We start from the raw sequence: 16,829 nt of genomic DNA on the forward strand, positions 1-16,829 counted from the left end.
TGATCAGCCCAAGTGGCTGAGATGGCAGAAAGTATCCATCACTGAAGACTGTGTGAACAGAGTGTGGTAGGTCCACACAATGAAATTATTATTTGGTCATAAAAAAGAATGAATACAAACACATGCTGTAACACAGTTAACTGTGAAAACATTATACTAAGAAGCCAGACCAGAAAGGCCACATATTGATTCCATTGATAGGAAATGACCAGAATGTGCAAATCCATAGAGATGGAAAGTAGATTTATTTTTGCCCCAGGATTAGCAGGTGGCAGAGCGCGCCTGCCAACAGGTATTGGGTTTCTTTTTTGAGTGATGGAAACATTCTGAAATTGATAGTCATGGTAGTTGTACAACCTTGTGAATATACTAAAAACCACTAAACCATAGACTTTAAAAGGTAAATTTTATGTTATATGACAATCATGTCAATCATATAATTATATTAAAATTATGTGAATCATATAATCATATAATTCACAGTGGCTCACACCTGTAATCCCAGCGCTTTGGGAGGTCGAGACAGGAAAATCACTTGAGGCCCGAATTTGAGACCAGCCTGGGCAACATGGCGAAACCATATCTCTACTAAAAATACAAAAAATCAGCCAGCCATAGTGGTGCACACCTGTAGTCCCAGCTACTCTGGAGGCTGAGGTGAGAGAATCACCTAAGCCCAGGAAGTTGAGGTTGCAGTGAGCTGTGACTGTGCCAGTACACTCCAGCTTGGGCAACACAGCAAGATCCTGCCTCAAACACAAGGCTAACTGAGCACCATGATATATGCCTGCAGTCCTGGCTACACAGGAGACTAAGGTGGGAGGATTGCTTGAGCCCAGGAGTTTAAGACCAGCCTGGGCAACAGAGCAAGACCCCATCTCTAAAAAAAAATAAATTAAGTTAAAATAAAAAAAATTTAAAAGGTAACAACAAAAACTCAATTAAAAGGAAGAGTTAGGAACTGAAAAAGCAAGTTGGAATTACGTGCTGTCTACTAAATAATCACTTTAAATACAAACACAAAGGAGTTTAAAGGAAAAGAATGGAAAAAGATATTCCCTGGAAACAGTAAGTCAGAGCGATGGTATGAACACAGGACAAAAGAGACTGCAAGATAATAGACTACTAGAGATAAGGAGGGAAATGTGGAAACACACCAGAAAGGCATGGAAACTATAAATGTGTGTAAGCAGCTTCAAAATAAATGAAGCAGAAACCAACAGTATAAAAGGGAGAAAGAGATAAATGCATAATTAGAGTTTAACATCTCACTTTCCTTAACTGACAGAAGCAGACAAAAATATCAGTAAATATACAGTAAGATTTGAATGCCACCATCAACCACCTTGACTAAGTTGGAACATACAAAACATGACACCCAACAACAACTGCAGAATATATACTTTCCAAAGAGCACCTGAAATATTCTCCAAGACAGATCATATCTTAGTCATAAAACAAGTCTTACTAACTTGAAAACAACTGAAATCATACAGAATGTGCTCTCTGGCTATAAGACATCTAAATTAGCAATCTAGAAAGGCCCCAATACTAAAAAATTGCCTCAATGATTTAAAAAATCATTTAAAACAGATACAGAAAACAAGTCAAACAATGGAGAAAATGAACAAAGCCAAAAGCTGCTGCTTCGTAAAGATTAATAAAACTTAATTCCTTGGCAGAAATGAAGAAAAATAAATACATAAATTATCAGGAATTGAAAGATATCACTACAGATCCTACAGACATCAAAAAGATAATGTAATGTATTTTCAACAACTTTATGTTAATAATTTCAACAACTCAAAAGAAATGAACAAATTCCTCAAAAAACACAACTTACTGAAAAACTCACAGGAAATGACATAGGAAATCTGCACAGTCTCCTAACTAATCAAATCAAATAAATTGCTGAAAACATTTCCACAATGAAAGCTCCAGGGGCAAAACTGTTTCACTGGTAAAGTAATAACTGGCCAGGCACACTGGCCCACACCTGTAATCCTAGCCACTCAGAAGGTGAGGCAGGAAGATCACTTGAGCCCAGGAGTTTGAGGCTGCGTTGAGCCATTATTACAGCAGTGCACTCAGTCTGGGTGACAAAGTGAGAGACCCCGTCTCAAAAAACAAAAAAAAACAAAAAAAACAAAAAAAAAAGAAAAAGATGTAATACCAATCTTACAAAAATACCAATCTTATTTTTTAGGAAAGTAGAGAAGGAACACTCCACAACTCATTTTATAAACCCAGTATAACTTGATACCAAAACCTGACAAAGACATTAAAAGAATAGAAAATTACAGACTAATATCCCTCATGACAGAACTTTAATAACATATTAACAAACTGGGTCTAGGCATACAAAAAGGGAGGGTTTATTCTAAGAATGCAAGGTTGGTTTAGCATTAAAAAAAAAAAATCAATGCAATCTATTATCAAAATAAAGGAGAAAAATAATATGATCACGGATGTAGAAAAGCAGTGAACACAATGCAATACCCATAATTTAAAAAAACAAAAAACCCAAAGGCTCCGCAAACTAGACTCAGAAGGCAACAGATCCTCAACCTGAAAAACAGCATCTCTGAAAAACCCACAGCTAACACTTCATGCTGACACACGAAACATTTTCGTTCTAAGATCAGAAAGAACTTGAGGTTAATATTATACTAGAAGTATACCACAGTGCAATAAGGCAAAATACAAATAAATAAAAGGTACGTAATCTGAAAGAAACAACTCCTTATTTACAAACTACATAAGAGTCTATGTAGAAAACTCTAAGAAATCAACAAAAACCAGTAAAACTAACATACTCAACAAAGTGTCTGGTACCAGTGAATACAAAAACCAAAAATCAACTGTATTTTTTCTTTTTTTTTTTTTTGAGACTAAGTCTTGCTCTATCACCCAGGCTGGAGTGCAGTGACACGATCTTGGCTCACTGCAACCTCCGCCTCCCGGGTTCAAGCAATTATCCTGCCTCAGCCTCCCAAGTAGCTGGGACTACCGGCACCCACCACCACACCTGGCTAATTTTTTGTATTTTTAGTAGAGACGGGGTTTTACCATGTTAGCCAGGATGGTCTCGATCTCCTGATCTTGTGATCCACCCGCCTCAGCTTCCCAAAGTGGTGGGATTACAGGTGTGAGCCACTGCGCCCAGCCTCAGCTATATTTTCTATATAATGACAGCAAACCCTTGAAAAATCGTTCTTAGAAATCAGTATCATTTATAATAGCATCAAAAAACCATAAAATGGCCGGGCGCAGTGGCTCAAGCCTGTAATCCCAGCACTTTGGGAGGCCGAGATGGGCGGATCACGAGGTCAGGAGATCGAGACCATCCTGGCTAACACGGTGAAACCCCGTCTCTACTAAACATACAAAAAACTAGCCGGGCGAGGTGGCGGGCGCCTGTAGTCCCAGCTACTCAGGAGGCTGAGGGAGGAGAATGGCCTAAACCAAGGAGGCGGAGCTTGCAGTGAGCTGAGATCCGGCCACTGCACTCCAGCCTGGGTGACAGAGCGAGACTCCCTCTCAAAAAAAAAAAAAAAAAAAAACATCATAAAATGCCTGAATAAATAGACATTCAGGACCTCCACATGAAAACTCTAAAGACACTGCTGAGAGAAATGAAAGCCCTAAAAAAGAGATACACCAGATTCCTGAACCTAAAGATTCAAAATTAAGGGCCGGACATGGTGGCTCATACCTGTAAACCCAACACTTCGGGAGGCCACAAGGCGGGCTGATCACCTGAGGTCAGGAGTTCGAGACCAGCCTGGCCAACATGGTGAAACTTCATCTCTACTAAAAATATAACAGTTAGCTGGGCGAAGTGGCCCACATCTGTAATCCCAGCTAGTTGGGAGACTGAGACATGAGAATCGCTTGAACCCAGGAAGCAGAGGCTGCAGTGAGCTGAGATAATGCCATTGCACACCAGCCATATAAAAAAAAAACCACCACCAAGTTTCAAAGTTAAGATGTCAGGCAAGGCGCAGTGACTCATGCCTGTAATCCCAGCACTTTGGGATGCTGAGGTAGGCAGATCACAAGGTCAGGAGTTCGAGACCAGCCTGGCCAACATGGTGAAACCCCGCCTCTACTAAAAATACAAAAATTAGCTGGGCATGGTGGTGCACGCCTGTAATTCCAGCCACTCAGGAGGCTGAGGCAGAAGAATCACTTAACCTGGGAGGCAGAGGTTGCAATGAGCCGAGATCGTGCCACTGAACTCCAGCCTGGGTGACAGAGCAAGATTCTGTCTCGGAAAAAAAGACAAAACATTAAGATGTCACTTACCTCATTATAGATTCAACATAATCCTAACCAAAATGCCCACAGGCTCTTTGTAAATACTGACAGGTTGATTCTAAATTTATGCAGAAACAAACAATCTTGGCAAAGAACAATGTTGGAAAACTTACACTACCGAAATTTAAGATTTACTATAAACCCACAGTGTGGTATTGGCATGAGGAACAAATAGATCAATGGAACAGTGTCCAGAAATAGACCAATGCTTTTACAGTCAATTGATTTTTGGTAAAGATTCCAAAGCAATTTGATAGGGAAAGTCTTATCAACAAATGTTGTGGAGAACTGGCCATATGGGAAGAAACAAACCTTGACTCCTATCTTATACCATATACAAAAATTAATCCAATGTGGATCAAAGACCTAAAATTAATAGTTAAAACTATAAAACATCTAGGAATATCTTTACCACCAAGGGAAAGCAAACATTTTTTTAAACAGGACACAAAAAATAACCACAAAAAAACCCAAATTTATAAATTAAATTTCAAAAGTCAAACTTCTGCTCATCAAAACAGTGTTTAAAAAAAATTAAGACAAAGAATGCAATATGTAAATATATTTGCAAAATAAAAGTTGCAAAGGATTTGTATCCAGGGCTGGTATCCTACCACCCAATTTTTTAAAATTCAGACACCAAACAAAGGACAATATATTAGTTGTCAAATAGCACATAAAAGTGTGTTTATCATCATTAGTCATCAGCAAAATGCAAATTAAAAGCACAATGAGATACCACTAAACACCCACTAGAATGGCTAAAATTAAAAAGACAAACATGTTCAGGGCTACAGTAAGCTTTGATCACACCACTGCACTGCAACCTAGGAAACAAAGTAAGACCCTGTCTCTTTAAAAAAAAAAAAAGATGAACACCAAAATGTTAAGATCCAGACCTACCAAATTCTCACACTGCTGTTGGGAATGTAAAATGGCATAACCACCAGGGGAAAAGGTTTGGACAGGTCTTAAACACTTAATCCTATGCCTACCCTTTGACCCAACAATTCTAGATATTTACCCAAGAGAAACAGAAGTACGGTGTAGAGTGGGGCTTTTGAATGAATAAACAAATTACAGTATATTGATGCATTAGGACATATCTCAGGAACTAAAAGCAACCGACATATAAACAACACTGATGAATATGAAAACCATATAAGAGTAAAAACTGTATGACTCCACTCATCTGAAGTCTGATAACTAGGCAAAACTCATCTAGGGGAAAGTGAATCAGAAGAGCAGCAGGCCCGTGAGCAGTCGCAGGGCAGAGCTCTGGAGAGGCAATGAGGAAGCCTGGGGTGGTGAGGGAAACGTTCTCTCTCTCTCTGGATATGGATGTGTATGATATACACGTATCCGTTTGTAAAACTGTACAGGTAAAATGTGACATGAATACCTTTCACTATAATTAAAATCTACCTGAAAATAAATAAAAAGAACTATGAAAGAAAATAATCAGGTTGGGGGATAGGGAGTGGGTAGGGATAAAGGAATAAGAGCAGCAGAACAAGCCGGGTTTGTGGCACCCACGTGTAGTTCCAGCTACTCCAGAGGCTGAGGCAGGAGGAAGAGTTTGAGGCTGCAGTTCACCATGATGGACTCTGCGAACAGCCACTCCACTCCAGAACGGGAAACACAGCCAGACCCCTTCTCTACCCTTTTTTTTTTCCTTTTTGAGATGGTGTCTCGCTCTGTCACCCAGGCTGGAGTGCAGTGGCACGATCTCAGCTCACTGCAACATCTGCTTCCTGGGTTCAAGTGATTCTCCTGCCACAGCCTCCTGAGTAGCTGACTACAGGTGTGCGCCACCACACCTGGCTGATTTTTGTATTTTTAGTAGAGACGGGGTTTCACCATGTTAGCCAGGATGGTCTTGATCTCCTGACCTCGTGATCTGCCCACCTCAGCCTCCCAAAGGGATTACAGGCGTGAGCCACCGTGCCCAGACTTCCTTTTTATTTTTTTTACTGCTCCTTGCAAAGCAGGGCTAATCCATAGGTAGTATGCCCAGAGTAGCTGAGACCCTGTCTCTTGGAAAAAAATTAAACAAAAACTGAATGGCAGAACATTGGTACTTATTGAACCTGAGTGATCAGTGGTTGGGAGCTATTATTTTCTTTTGTGTTTAAATTTTGCATCATCAATAATTTTTTAAAAGTTAACAACAAAACTGTAAGATCAAGACTAAAAACCAAAAGAAGCTAATGGCTTGGCCAGGAAGGAACCGCTAGTCGGGGAGTAAATGAGGAAGGAGGGCATCGGGGCTGCTTCCCTGTCCTGCTCTTAGTCCCTATCTTGCCAAGGGAAAACACACAGTGGCGCCAGGGGTTTCCATCCCTGGTACGCACAGATGAACTTTGGTCCTGCCCGTCTAAACCACCCGTGCTTCTCTGCCCACCTGCCCAGCCATCATCGGCATCGGCGTCCAGATCGTCAAGGCCCTTCAGGTTTTCCGCATTGATTATGGTGGGCCGTGGTGCCCGCTCCACCAGCTGCCTTAGCGGGCGGAGTGGGCGAGACACTCCCAGCCTGTTTTCTTTTCTGATAAAAGAGAAAAGTAAAGATGATGGAATCATGTCCAGTATACAGACGGAAGCAAAATCAAATACCTCTCCAAAAACAAGTTTCACACTGCAAAGGTTCATGTTTAATATTTCTATCAGTTCCTTTAAAAAAAATATATAATGAGCAAACAAGTACATCCCAGAAAGAAGTCTGCTTTGTCCTGCAGTTTTACATGCTGGTCGCTAAGGCCTAGGGCAGCAGCAACACGCACGTGCCAGAACTTCAACTCTACCAGGCACTTGAAATCATGACTCAATCTCTCAATCAGCTCCGAATCCCAGCCACCGCCCCACACACCCTGCCACGCTGAGCTGGTCAAGTTCTCTGCGGTCTCCAGGAGACACAGCACTTCTATTCATCATCCCCTCATCCTGACCAGAATCACCACCGGACTCATCTCTACACACGTGACTGTAACGCGATGGACTCACCCGTCTTGGTCATTCATCTGGAACTGTCTAAAAGGAACTCGAGGTTCAAGGCGGAGCTGAGGAAGGGGAAAGGAGCCTCGTTCCACTGTACCCTGGTTTTCTGATGACTTTGGCGAACACATCTGAAACATAACATCGATGAACAGGATTTGCTGGTAATGGCCCAAATTGCAATTTCCACTTAAATCAGAATGTGTTTTGTAAAGTGGAAAATGGGAAAAAGAAACAGGAAAGTCTTGGGGTTTCCTAATTAATCCTACCGCCATCTCCCCCATTTCATTCCTGCTGTCAGTAAGTAGACCTGGGGACCTATGTCAGGGAAAACCTGCCTCTCCTGTTTCTAAAGAACCAAAGCCTAAAATGATATCCACATCACCAGGGAAAGAAGCCAGAGGCCCTGAAGATTTAAAAAGCAGGGAGAGAAAATGCAAAACCAGTGGAAGCCTCAGAAGTAGGGTAACAGGGCCAAGAGGAGACCCCGAGGGGGACATTCAACCACTTGACCTATCTGCTGGACACAATCCAACTTGATGGGGGGGAAAAAAAGTACACTCTGAAGACTTACAAAAGCAGGAAGCATATCATGGTATGTAGGTGGGTGGTATACATTTCCCATGAACTGTGAAGCCCCTTTTCGGACAGGCTGAGCCGGGCGGAGAGAGGGGTCCTTAGAATCGCTGGTACATGCCGAGGAGGGGGCTCCATCTCCCGTACTCGAGTTCCTGCTGCCCAGCTCAGTTGGGGAGGTGCTCAGAGACGTGGCAGAAATTATGTGTCGCCCACCGCCCTCCCTCCAGCTTGTCACATCTGGAAATTGAAAGGGGGCAAAAGGGGAGAGGGAAGAGGAGGGGGAAGGAGGGATCGTATGAGGTTCTGAAGGTCAAGGGACCCCCTCCTTCAACAAAAAAATAAAATGAAAAACAAAAAACACCAAAAGTGAAGAACTGTTAAATCTGTCAGAGAAGGTTGGGGCAGACCCTTGGCCAATGGGGATGAACTTGCTGAGGGAAGTCTGACTGTGAAATATAAAATGAGATCTACTCAGAGAAAAGGCTTCATCAGTGAGTAACAATCGCCACCCTTCCCCCTAGTCTTCAACCCAGAGATAGGAAGACGGCCCTGATGAAAACAGCCTTGGGTCATTCCTTCAACGAATGCTGACCAGCCCACTTAGGGTGAGCACTGGACTACACATTAAAACAGGAGCGAGTTCCAGGCACGGTGGTTTCAGGCTTTGATTAGCAGTGGCACCTTTTAATAAAGATCCCCCAGCCCACAAGACAGGCAAAGTGCAGCCGCTGTCCTTCCAGTGGAGGTGTGGGGCACTTCCGTAGTTCACAGGTGGAAACCTGCCGACCTGTCTTTTTTTTTTTTTTTTTTTTGAGACGGAGTCTTGCTCTGTGCCCCAGGCTGGAGTGCAGTGGCGCGATCTCGGCTCACTGAAAGCTCCGCCCCCCCGGGTTCACGCCATTCTCCTGCCTCAGCCTCCCGAGTAGCTGGGACTACAGGCGCCTGCCACCTCGCCCGGCTAATTTTCTTGTATTTTTAGTAGAGACGGGGTTTCACCGTGCTAGCCAGGATGGTCTCGATCTCCTGACCTCGTGATCCGCCCGTCTCGGCCTCCCAAAGTGCTAGGATTACAGGCTTGAGCCACCGCGCCCGGCCCGACCTGTCTTTTTTAAATGATGCTTTCTATTGCCAAATGTAGTAAGATCGGGTGGAAATTATTAGAGGCCAACAAGAAATCAAATGAGACAACAGATCCGTTTTCGGTCACCTTTTGGTTAGAAGCTGAAGCACAACGGTCTCTGAGTTACACAATCCTTAAGGGAAAGAGACCCAGGACATGTCTGACCCCAGTTCTTCAACCCCTTTGCTGTGAGATTTGGGGCGAGGTCACCCCGTCCATATTTCCTCGTCTTCTCCAATGAGGAGATGAAACTGACGCTTAGAAGCTTCTTCTATGTCCACATTTTTATAGTCCCACAAAGAAGCTCATCTTAATTAATCCCAGAAAGATATAATTCATGTCCCCTAAAATGAAGCAAACAGGCTGGGTGCGGAGGCTCACGCCTGTAATCCCAGCACTTTGGGAGGCCGAGGCAGGTGGATAACAAGGTCAGGAGATTGAGACCATCCTGGCTAACATGGTGAAACCCCGTCTCTACTAAAAATACAAAAAGTTAGTCAGGCATGGTGGCGGGCGCCTGTGTCCCAGCCCAGCTACTCAGGAGACTGAGGCAGGAGAATCGGTTGAACCTGGGAGGCAGAGGTTGCAGTGAGCCAAGATCGCACCACTGCACTCCAGCCTGGGAGACAGAGCAAGACTTTGTCTCAAAATAAATAAATAAATAAAAAGGCCGGGCATGGTGACTCAGGCCTGTAATCCCAGCACTTTGGGAGGCTGAGACGGGCGGATCACCAGAGGTCAGGAGTTCAAGACCAGCCTGGCCAATATGGAGAAACTCCACCTCTACTGAAAATACAAAATTAGCCGGGCGTGGTGGCGCATTCCTGTAATTCCAGCTACTAGGGAGGCTGAGGCAGGAGAATCATTTGAACCCGTGAGACGGAGGTTGTGGTGAGCCGAGATCGTACCATTGCACTCCACTCTGGACAACAAGAGTGAAACTCCGTCTCAAAAAAAAAAAAAAAAACCAAAAAAAAAAAACCACGAAGCAAAATAAACCAGTCCTGTGTGGGTCACTGGAAAGCCAGTGAGTGCTGGTTTAAGTAAGACACATCCACAGTGATCACTGACTTATAGGACATCACTTCTGACTTGAATGGGAGAGGCCTCAAGACAAGCAAACAAAAGGCCCTCACGTTTCAAGATCTGATCAAGTCTCCTGGACTACATGAGCCACTTCAAAATCCCTGAGTAGAACACGTGGAAAATCGCATTCCTAAACACCACCTTAACCTCCAGCCACCCTCGGCTTCCAAGGAGAAATTTCCAGCAAGAAGTGCTACACAATCCGGCTCCTTCCCTGGCCAACCTAAGATAAGGGAGCAGTAGAGAGCAGTGCCGGCTGATTTAAGTCACAATCCCCAAAGGAATGGGTTAAAAATACAGGTCCTAACTGGGCTGGGGGAGGGGAGGACTGGAAATCACTCATTCACCAGCTCCCCAGTGATTCCGACCAGGATTGGGAGCTTTAGAAAACAAGCTCTTGAACTGGGGACCTAAGTTAATTGGTCCTTTGTCCATTCTTGCCACAGCCACCAGGCACAACAAAACTAACAACTGGATGACAGAGGGGGAGGGGAAAGGCCTGGCCCAACCCAAGAGACAAAAAAGGCACAATGCCCAATGGCCTAGGCAGCAAGTCCAATGGACGCACAGATCGGGTACAAGCCAAAGAGCCACGTTTCCAGCTCGAACCGGAGACCCCAGTGACATCAGCACCCTTCTAGGAGCACAGAGACGAGGGGAGGAAGTTCTGTGACTCCATCGAGTGCCCAGAGGCTGCGGTCACTTACTCTGAGGGCGGAGGCTTGGTCCTGGCCCATACGACAGATCTAAGACGCCCTTTTCTTTGCCAGCCTTGTCCTGCCCTCCAGCTGCTTTCAGCGTCGGAAATTCCTCGGGAGAGAAGGATAACAGTCGGCTTGAGCCCCTTAAACCTGTCAAGAAGACGGGGTAGACATGGAGGAAGTGAGATGGAGTCGTCTGCTTCCCAACTCCACACCTTGAAAGCCATGTTGCCTGCAAGTGGGCTTTCTGAGGGAGCCTTGTCACAAGGGTGCCCTGTGCTGGCAGATGCCACCAGGGGGGCGCTGAAGGTGGCAAGGGAGGCTGCTGCTGACATCATGATGCCCCTTCCCAGCTGACCTGCAGGGACCAGTGCCTGCTTACAAAGGGAATGGGGTAAGATATCACAGCAACTCCAGGCCACAGCCTGCCCCAGCAAGGAAGGTTCTGCGGACTGCCTGGGGCCACAGACAAATCAGCCCAGGGGAGGCCGAGAAGGCAACTGCTTTCCTGTGGAGGCAACACCTACAGAGAGTGCTGCCATCCCTGCCCCAGGCGACCCCAAAAGGATTAAGATGCTGCTTCTGCCAGATACAGTGGCTCACACCTGTAATCTTAGCACTTTGGGAGGCCGAGGTGGGTGGATCACTTGAGCTCAGGAGTTCCAAGACCAGCCTGGGCAACACGGCAAAACCCTGTCTCTACCAAAAATCACAAAAAATTAGCTTGGTGCCAGGCGCCTGTAGTCCCAACTACTCAGGAGGCTGAGGTAGGAGGATCGCTTGAGCCCGGGAGGTGGAGGTTGCAGTGAGCCGAGATCGCGCCACCGCACTCCAGCCTGGGTGATAAAGTGAGACTCTCTCTCTAAAAATAATAAAATAGGCCGGGCGCGGTGGCTCATGCCTGTAATCCTAGCACTTTGGGAGACCAAGGCAGGCGGATCACGAGGTCAGGAGATTGAGACCATTCTGGCTAACATGGTGAAACCCCATCTCTACTAAAAATTAAAAAAAGATTAGCTAGGCGTGGTGGCAGGTGCCTGTAGTCCCAGCTACTTGGGAGGCTGAGGCAGGAGAATGCTGTGAACCCAGGAGGTGGAGTTTGCAGTGAGCCACTGCACTCCAGCCTGGGCAACAGAGTGAGACTCCATCTCAAATAAAATAAAATAAAATAAAATAAAATAAAATAAAATAAAATAAAATAACAGCTGCTGGTAAGATCAGGTGGAAATTAGATGTACAGACATGAGTACCTCCTCATTCACCTGTCCGTCTGCATTTTCTACTAAGTTCCTTGAGCCCTACAAGGCTAAACATTCCACTCGTATAATCCTGGGAACAGTTTAGTTCTTCATTCTTTCATTCATTCCTTGACATTACAACCTGCTTTAGAGAAGAAGACTTTCCTAATGTTGTTCCCTTACACACAGAACTTAGCAGAGGTTCTGCCACCATTTTCAGATGAACAGATTAAAAATGGCACATGTCTTCTGATCTGGAATACACAGCACACTCCAGACAGGAGAAATCTAGGAACAGTGGCGACACCACACAACAAATGGCCCCCCGTGGAATGCCTTGTTCCCTATACAGCTAAACCCCAGCCTTCCCCTAAGTAGTTTAAATTATTCTTAGCACCACTGATCCATAGACCTGTTCACTAAAGCTGACTGTGCCGGCAAGGCGCGGCTGGATCACCACACAGGCATGTGGCAGCAATTTGCTCAAATAAACCTGACAGGGTGAGACTGGACACCATTCACCAATGGTCAGCCAGAGATGGCCTCCAAGCGTCAAGAAGGAGCTCCGGGGCACTGTAAAGGGGGCTCTGACTCAGTCGCTTCATTATGGTAGAAGGTCACAGGCAAGAATCAAATAAAAACTCTCATTTTTAAAATACAGGATGACCAGCCTGGACAACATGATGAAATCCCATCACTACAAAAATCACAAAAATTAGCCAGGCATGGTGGTGTGTGCCTGTAGTCTCAGCTACTTGGGAGGCTGAGGTGGGAGGACTGCTTGAGCCCAGGAGACTGAGGCTATAGTGAGCCAAAATTGCGCTACTGCACTCCAGCCCCCATGGGCAACAGAACGAAACCTTGCCTCAAAAAAAAAAAAAAAAAATACAAAATACGGTAGATTTGAAATTAGGAAAAAAAACCAGCATCTGTCCAATATTGCTGTTCCATCTCCTCTTTCTGCTTCAAGAATCATGAAGATATTATTGTAAGCATGAATTAACCTTAATAAGGATAAAGGGTAGGAAAAAAGTCTCACAGCAAAATACCAGTATTCATAAGGTGTCAATGCTTTATGATGTTCACCTGCCATCTGTTCTCCACCATAAGAAACTGAGGCATGAAAGTCGGAGGGCTTCTTCCAAAGTCACAGGCTGAGCCACTGGTGGGGTAGTAGCTGGTGTCTGAGTCTCTGACCTCTGCCCAAACATGCAATCAGGTCTCCTGGGTCTGTTTCAGGTGACCTATCAATTGAGTCTATCAACTCAGGAAAAGCCCTTTTGAATTCCAAAGAGTCATGAAAACACTTGTGGACAACACCCTCCAATCCCCACACTCCTGACAGTGTCGCAGATGCGTGACTCTAGCACAAGATGGGGAACCGAAACGGACTTTTACACTTGGCCCCCAGCCTGCCCAGTGTGTCAGTTCTGTGGGCTGGCAGGTTTCTGCCTGCAATTGTTTTCTTTCTTTTTTTTAATTTTGAGTAGAGATAGGGTCTTGCTATGCTTTTCAGGCTGGACTTAAACTCCTGGTTTCAACCAATCCTCTCACCTTGGCCTCCCAAGTAGCTGGGACTACAGGCGTCTGCCACCACGCTCGGCTGATTTTTTGTGTTTCTTATAGAGACAGGGTTTTGCCATGTTGCCCGGGCTGGTCTCAAACTACTGGACTCAAGCAATCCCTTTGCCTCAGTCTCCCAAAGTGCTGGGATTACAGGTGTGAGTCACCACATCCAGCCTTCACCCCCATTTTTTACACAAATGGTAAGATACTATACATACCATTCTGTACTTTTCTTCACCTGGAGATCTTGCCAAATCAATAGAAAACTTCTGCTTTTTTTCTTTATAGCCAAATCACATTTCATTACCATAATTTTACAGGCATTTCAAGGGACTGTTTGCAATCTTTTGCTATTATAATGTTGCAGTGAACAGTCTTGTACACAGGTCATTTCACACATGGGCAAGTACAATTTGTAGAGTAATTTCCTCAGGGTGCACTTGCCAGGTCAAAGGGTATTATGTGTTATTATTTTGCCAGGCAGTGCCAAACTGGCTTCCATAGGAGTTGGGTCAATTTATACAGGGGTTTTTCTTTTCATTTTTGTAGTTCTTTTTAAATAAAAATTAATATATTATATCTACTTTTAAAAATTCTAACCTTGCGGAGTTTGCAGTGAGCTATCATGCCACTGCACTCCAGCCTGCGTGACAAAGACTGCCTCCAAAAAAAAAAACAAAAACAAAACAAAACAAACAAAAAATTCTACCTTACAGAAATAAAAGATATGGAAAGCCAAAGAACCAGTTACAAGTCCAGTGAATGTTCTTCATAAAGCATCTTCAAAGACGCTTTTGAGGCCAGGCACGGTGGCTTACGTCTGTAATCCCAAAACTCTGGGAGGCCAAGGTAGGAGGATCACTTGAGCCCAGGAGTTGGAGACCAGCCTGAGCAACATAGTGAGATCTCATCTCAATCAATCAATCAATCACTCAATCAATCAATCAATCAATAAGCCAGGTGTGGTGGTGCATGCGCCTGTGGTCCCAGCCCCAGCTACTCGGGAGGCTGAAGTGGGAGGATCGCTTGAGCCTAGGAGTTCAAGACCAGCCTGGGCGACATAGTGAGATCTTGTCTTTACTCAAAATGGAAAAAAAAAAAAATCAGCCAGGTGTGGTGGTACATACCTGTGGTCCCAGCTACTCAGGAAGCTGAGGTGGGAGGATTGCTTGAGCCCGGGAGATCGAGGCTGCAATGGCTATAATTGCACCACCCCACTCCTGCTGGCACTCCATCTGTACCCTCAGCCCCTTGGGAGAAGCTGGGGCATTGAAATCCAATTGGCACATTGACTGATGGGTCACTTCCCGTTGGAGACTGAGGGAAGAGCCTTTGAACACAGGGATTTCAACCCACAAGGGGCAGGACCTCCGAGGCATGGCAGGCTGGGGGTGAGGTTCAAGGAATGAAGGACGTGCAGCTGGTTTTCTAATACAGGCTACTAAAGACCAAGTCTGGTGAAGCCTTGGCTGGCAGGGGTAGCGCAGGAGGCAGAAGGCAATACCCAGGATGGCGGCAAAGGGTAAAAAAGGGCAGTCAGTGCTACTTTACAGGAGAAAGTGAATTGTGGGCTTTCCCCAGTATATTCCTTTGAATCGTCTGCCCACACCATGACCACTCACCTTCCCACTCAGAGCTGCTGCCTAGTTTAGTCTGAAGCACAGTATGCTAGAAACATTCAAGCTATCATCAAAAATTAGAAGAGCTCCTGTGGAAAATCCAGATCTTTTGGTTTTCTCAAGAACATCTGCTGACCCACATTCTCCAAGGACTGTGGGGGCTGGAGGGCAGCCTGGATGCACAGAACTCACCAAACTGCTTTAGCCCACTATCCTGGGCCTGCCTCGGAGGCCGTGTGAATGTGTAATTCCCATGAATTTATTTTTTAAAACTCTCAACACTGTTTCCTTCAGTCCATCGCCCTCATCTTTCCCCTGAGCTGCTCCACGGAAGCAGCACAGTGGGTTCCGCTTCCAGGGAGCTTCCTGTGTGTTGGGCGCAGCACTTCTGGTAACACCACGTAACCCTCGGAGTGCTTGGATAGAACATCCTCCAGGCGGGCCACTCCAGCCCCACGGCCAGCTTCTTCATCAACCCAAGCCACACCACGTGACACCTCCCACCTGTGGTCCCAGGAGAGAGGAGGCGGATGGTGTTGGCAACGCCACAAGCGCAGAGCAAACAGGAGCCCACCAGCAGCACAGCCCAGTCAGCACTCCTGTCTCAGCAAGAGCACTCATCCAAAGAAACCAAAGAGCTGGCCCCTCTGCAGAGTCAGTGCCCTGCAAGGCAAGGGCTCCACAGAACGGTACCTCTTTGCGGAAGAGAGTCCTCAAAGCTTCTGGGTGCCTAGACCCAACCAGACATTCTGGAAAAGACATTTACCTCCCCCTCCCCACCATCCCCAAACATACACACACACGTGCGCACTTACCACCTTCGTGTCCTACTGGCTTTCCATTCAGCTGTGCCCATGACTTTGGTCCACCTGGCACTGAATTTGTATTCTGAAAGAAGGAAGAGAATCAGAAGAGGGCCAGCTCCCTTATTCCACTGTACAGTGACAGCCCATTACAACAAGCTGCTGAGAGGCCAGCCCCTTAGATTTGAACCCTATAAGGATCCATCCACCACCACTTTCTGAGCAGCAGCGAAGCCCTGAACGACCCCTGCAATGCACACTCCACATAGCAGTCCCAGGGACCAGAAAATGCCAGGCCCACTCTACAGACAAGGAGCAGGATTTGGGGAGTGATCAGCTTCAAGTCACACAGACAGTGACACAGCAAAGCCAGGACCCAAACCTGTCTCCCTCTATGCGGTGCTCTGGAACCTCCCATGTCCACATAGAGCTACTTTATTTTGCTCCAGAGACAAAGACTAAGGCCCAGTTCCGGCATGTGTTTTTAAAACTGCACCACTGCTAACGAGGAACACGAACACGGGGAGGCCAACGTGCCAGATCTTGAGCTGGGTGGGCCAGCTGCAGCACCTTCTGTAGTGACTGTGACTCTACAAGGCACAGCTCCCCTCCTGAGAACCATGCCAGGTCACCTCTGCTGAAAAGTCGCCAGGGTGAGCATTATGCGAGGCACACCCAGCCTGACCAGATGCTCACCACACCCTGGGGAGGTTCTAGTCACATTCACCACTGAGGCTCAGACAAGAGTGACTGAGTTAGATGCAGAACAGCAGAACCAGGACCAGTCTCCAGCCTGCCTATGTT

The 16,829-nt window shown here is 45.8% G+C and overlaps 1 protein-coding gene and 1 long non-coding RNA gene across 34 annotated transcripts in view; one reads left to right on the top strand and one right to left on the bottom strand.

Annotated features, from left to right (window-relative positions):
* Positions 1 to 16,829, bottom strand: part of PRRC2B (proline rich coiled-coil 2B) — a 131,891-nt gene that overhangs the window by 46,640 nt on the left and 68,422 nt on the right. For all 33 annotated transcript variants that reach the window (XR_013405372.1, XR_013405371.1, XR_013405366.1 and 30 more), the window contains 5 exons: positions 16,038 to 16,110; positions 10,806 to 10,949; positions 7,888 to 8,129; positions 7,323 to 7,444; positions 6,725 to 6,867 (listed from right to left, as the gene is read on the bottom strand). Coding sequence is in view for 26 of the 33 variants with exons in the window: in XM_077967420.1 (XP_077823546.1) it covers positions 6,725 to 6,867; positions 7,323 to 7,444; positions 7,888 to 8,129; positions 10,806 to 10,949; positions 16,038 to 16,110 (724 nt within the window). In the remaining 7 variants the exon portion in view is untranslated. The remainder of the gene's footprint in view (positions 1 to 6,724; positions 6,868 to 7,322; positions 7,445 to 7,887; positions 8,130 to 10,805; positions 10,950 to 16,037; positions 16,111 to 16,829) is intronic.
* Positions 6,275 to 15,683, top strand: LOC144335021 (uncharacterized). Its single transcript, XR_013405401.1, has 2 exons — positions 6,275 to 6,498; positions 14,408 to 15,683. It is a non-coding gene; the product is annotated as an uncharacterized LOC144335021 (long non-coding RNA).

The sequence above is a fragment of the Macaca mulatta genome, chromosome 15, assembly GCF_049350105.2.
Source record: "Macaca mulatta isolate MMU2019108-1 chromosome 15, T2T-MMU8v2.0, whole genome shotgun sequence".
Lineage (NCBI taxonomy): Eukaryota > Metazoa > Chordata > Mammalia > Primates > Cercopithecidae > Macaca > Macaca mulatta.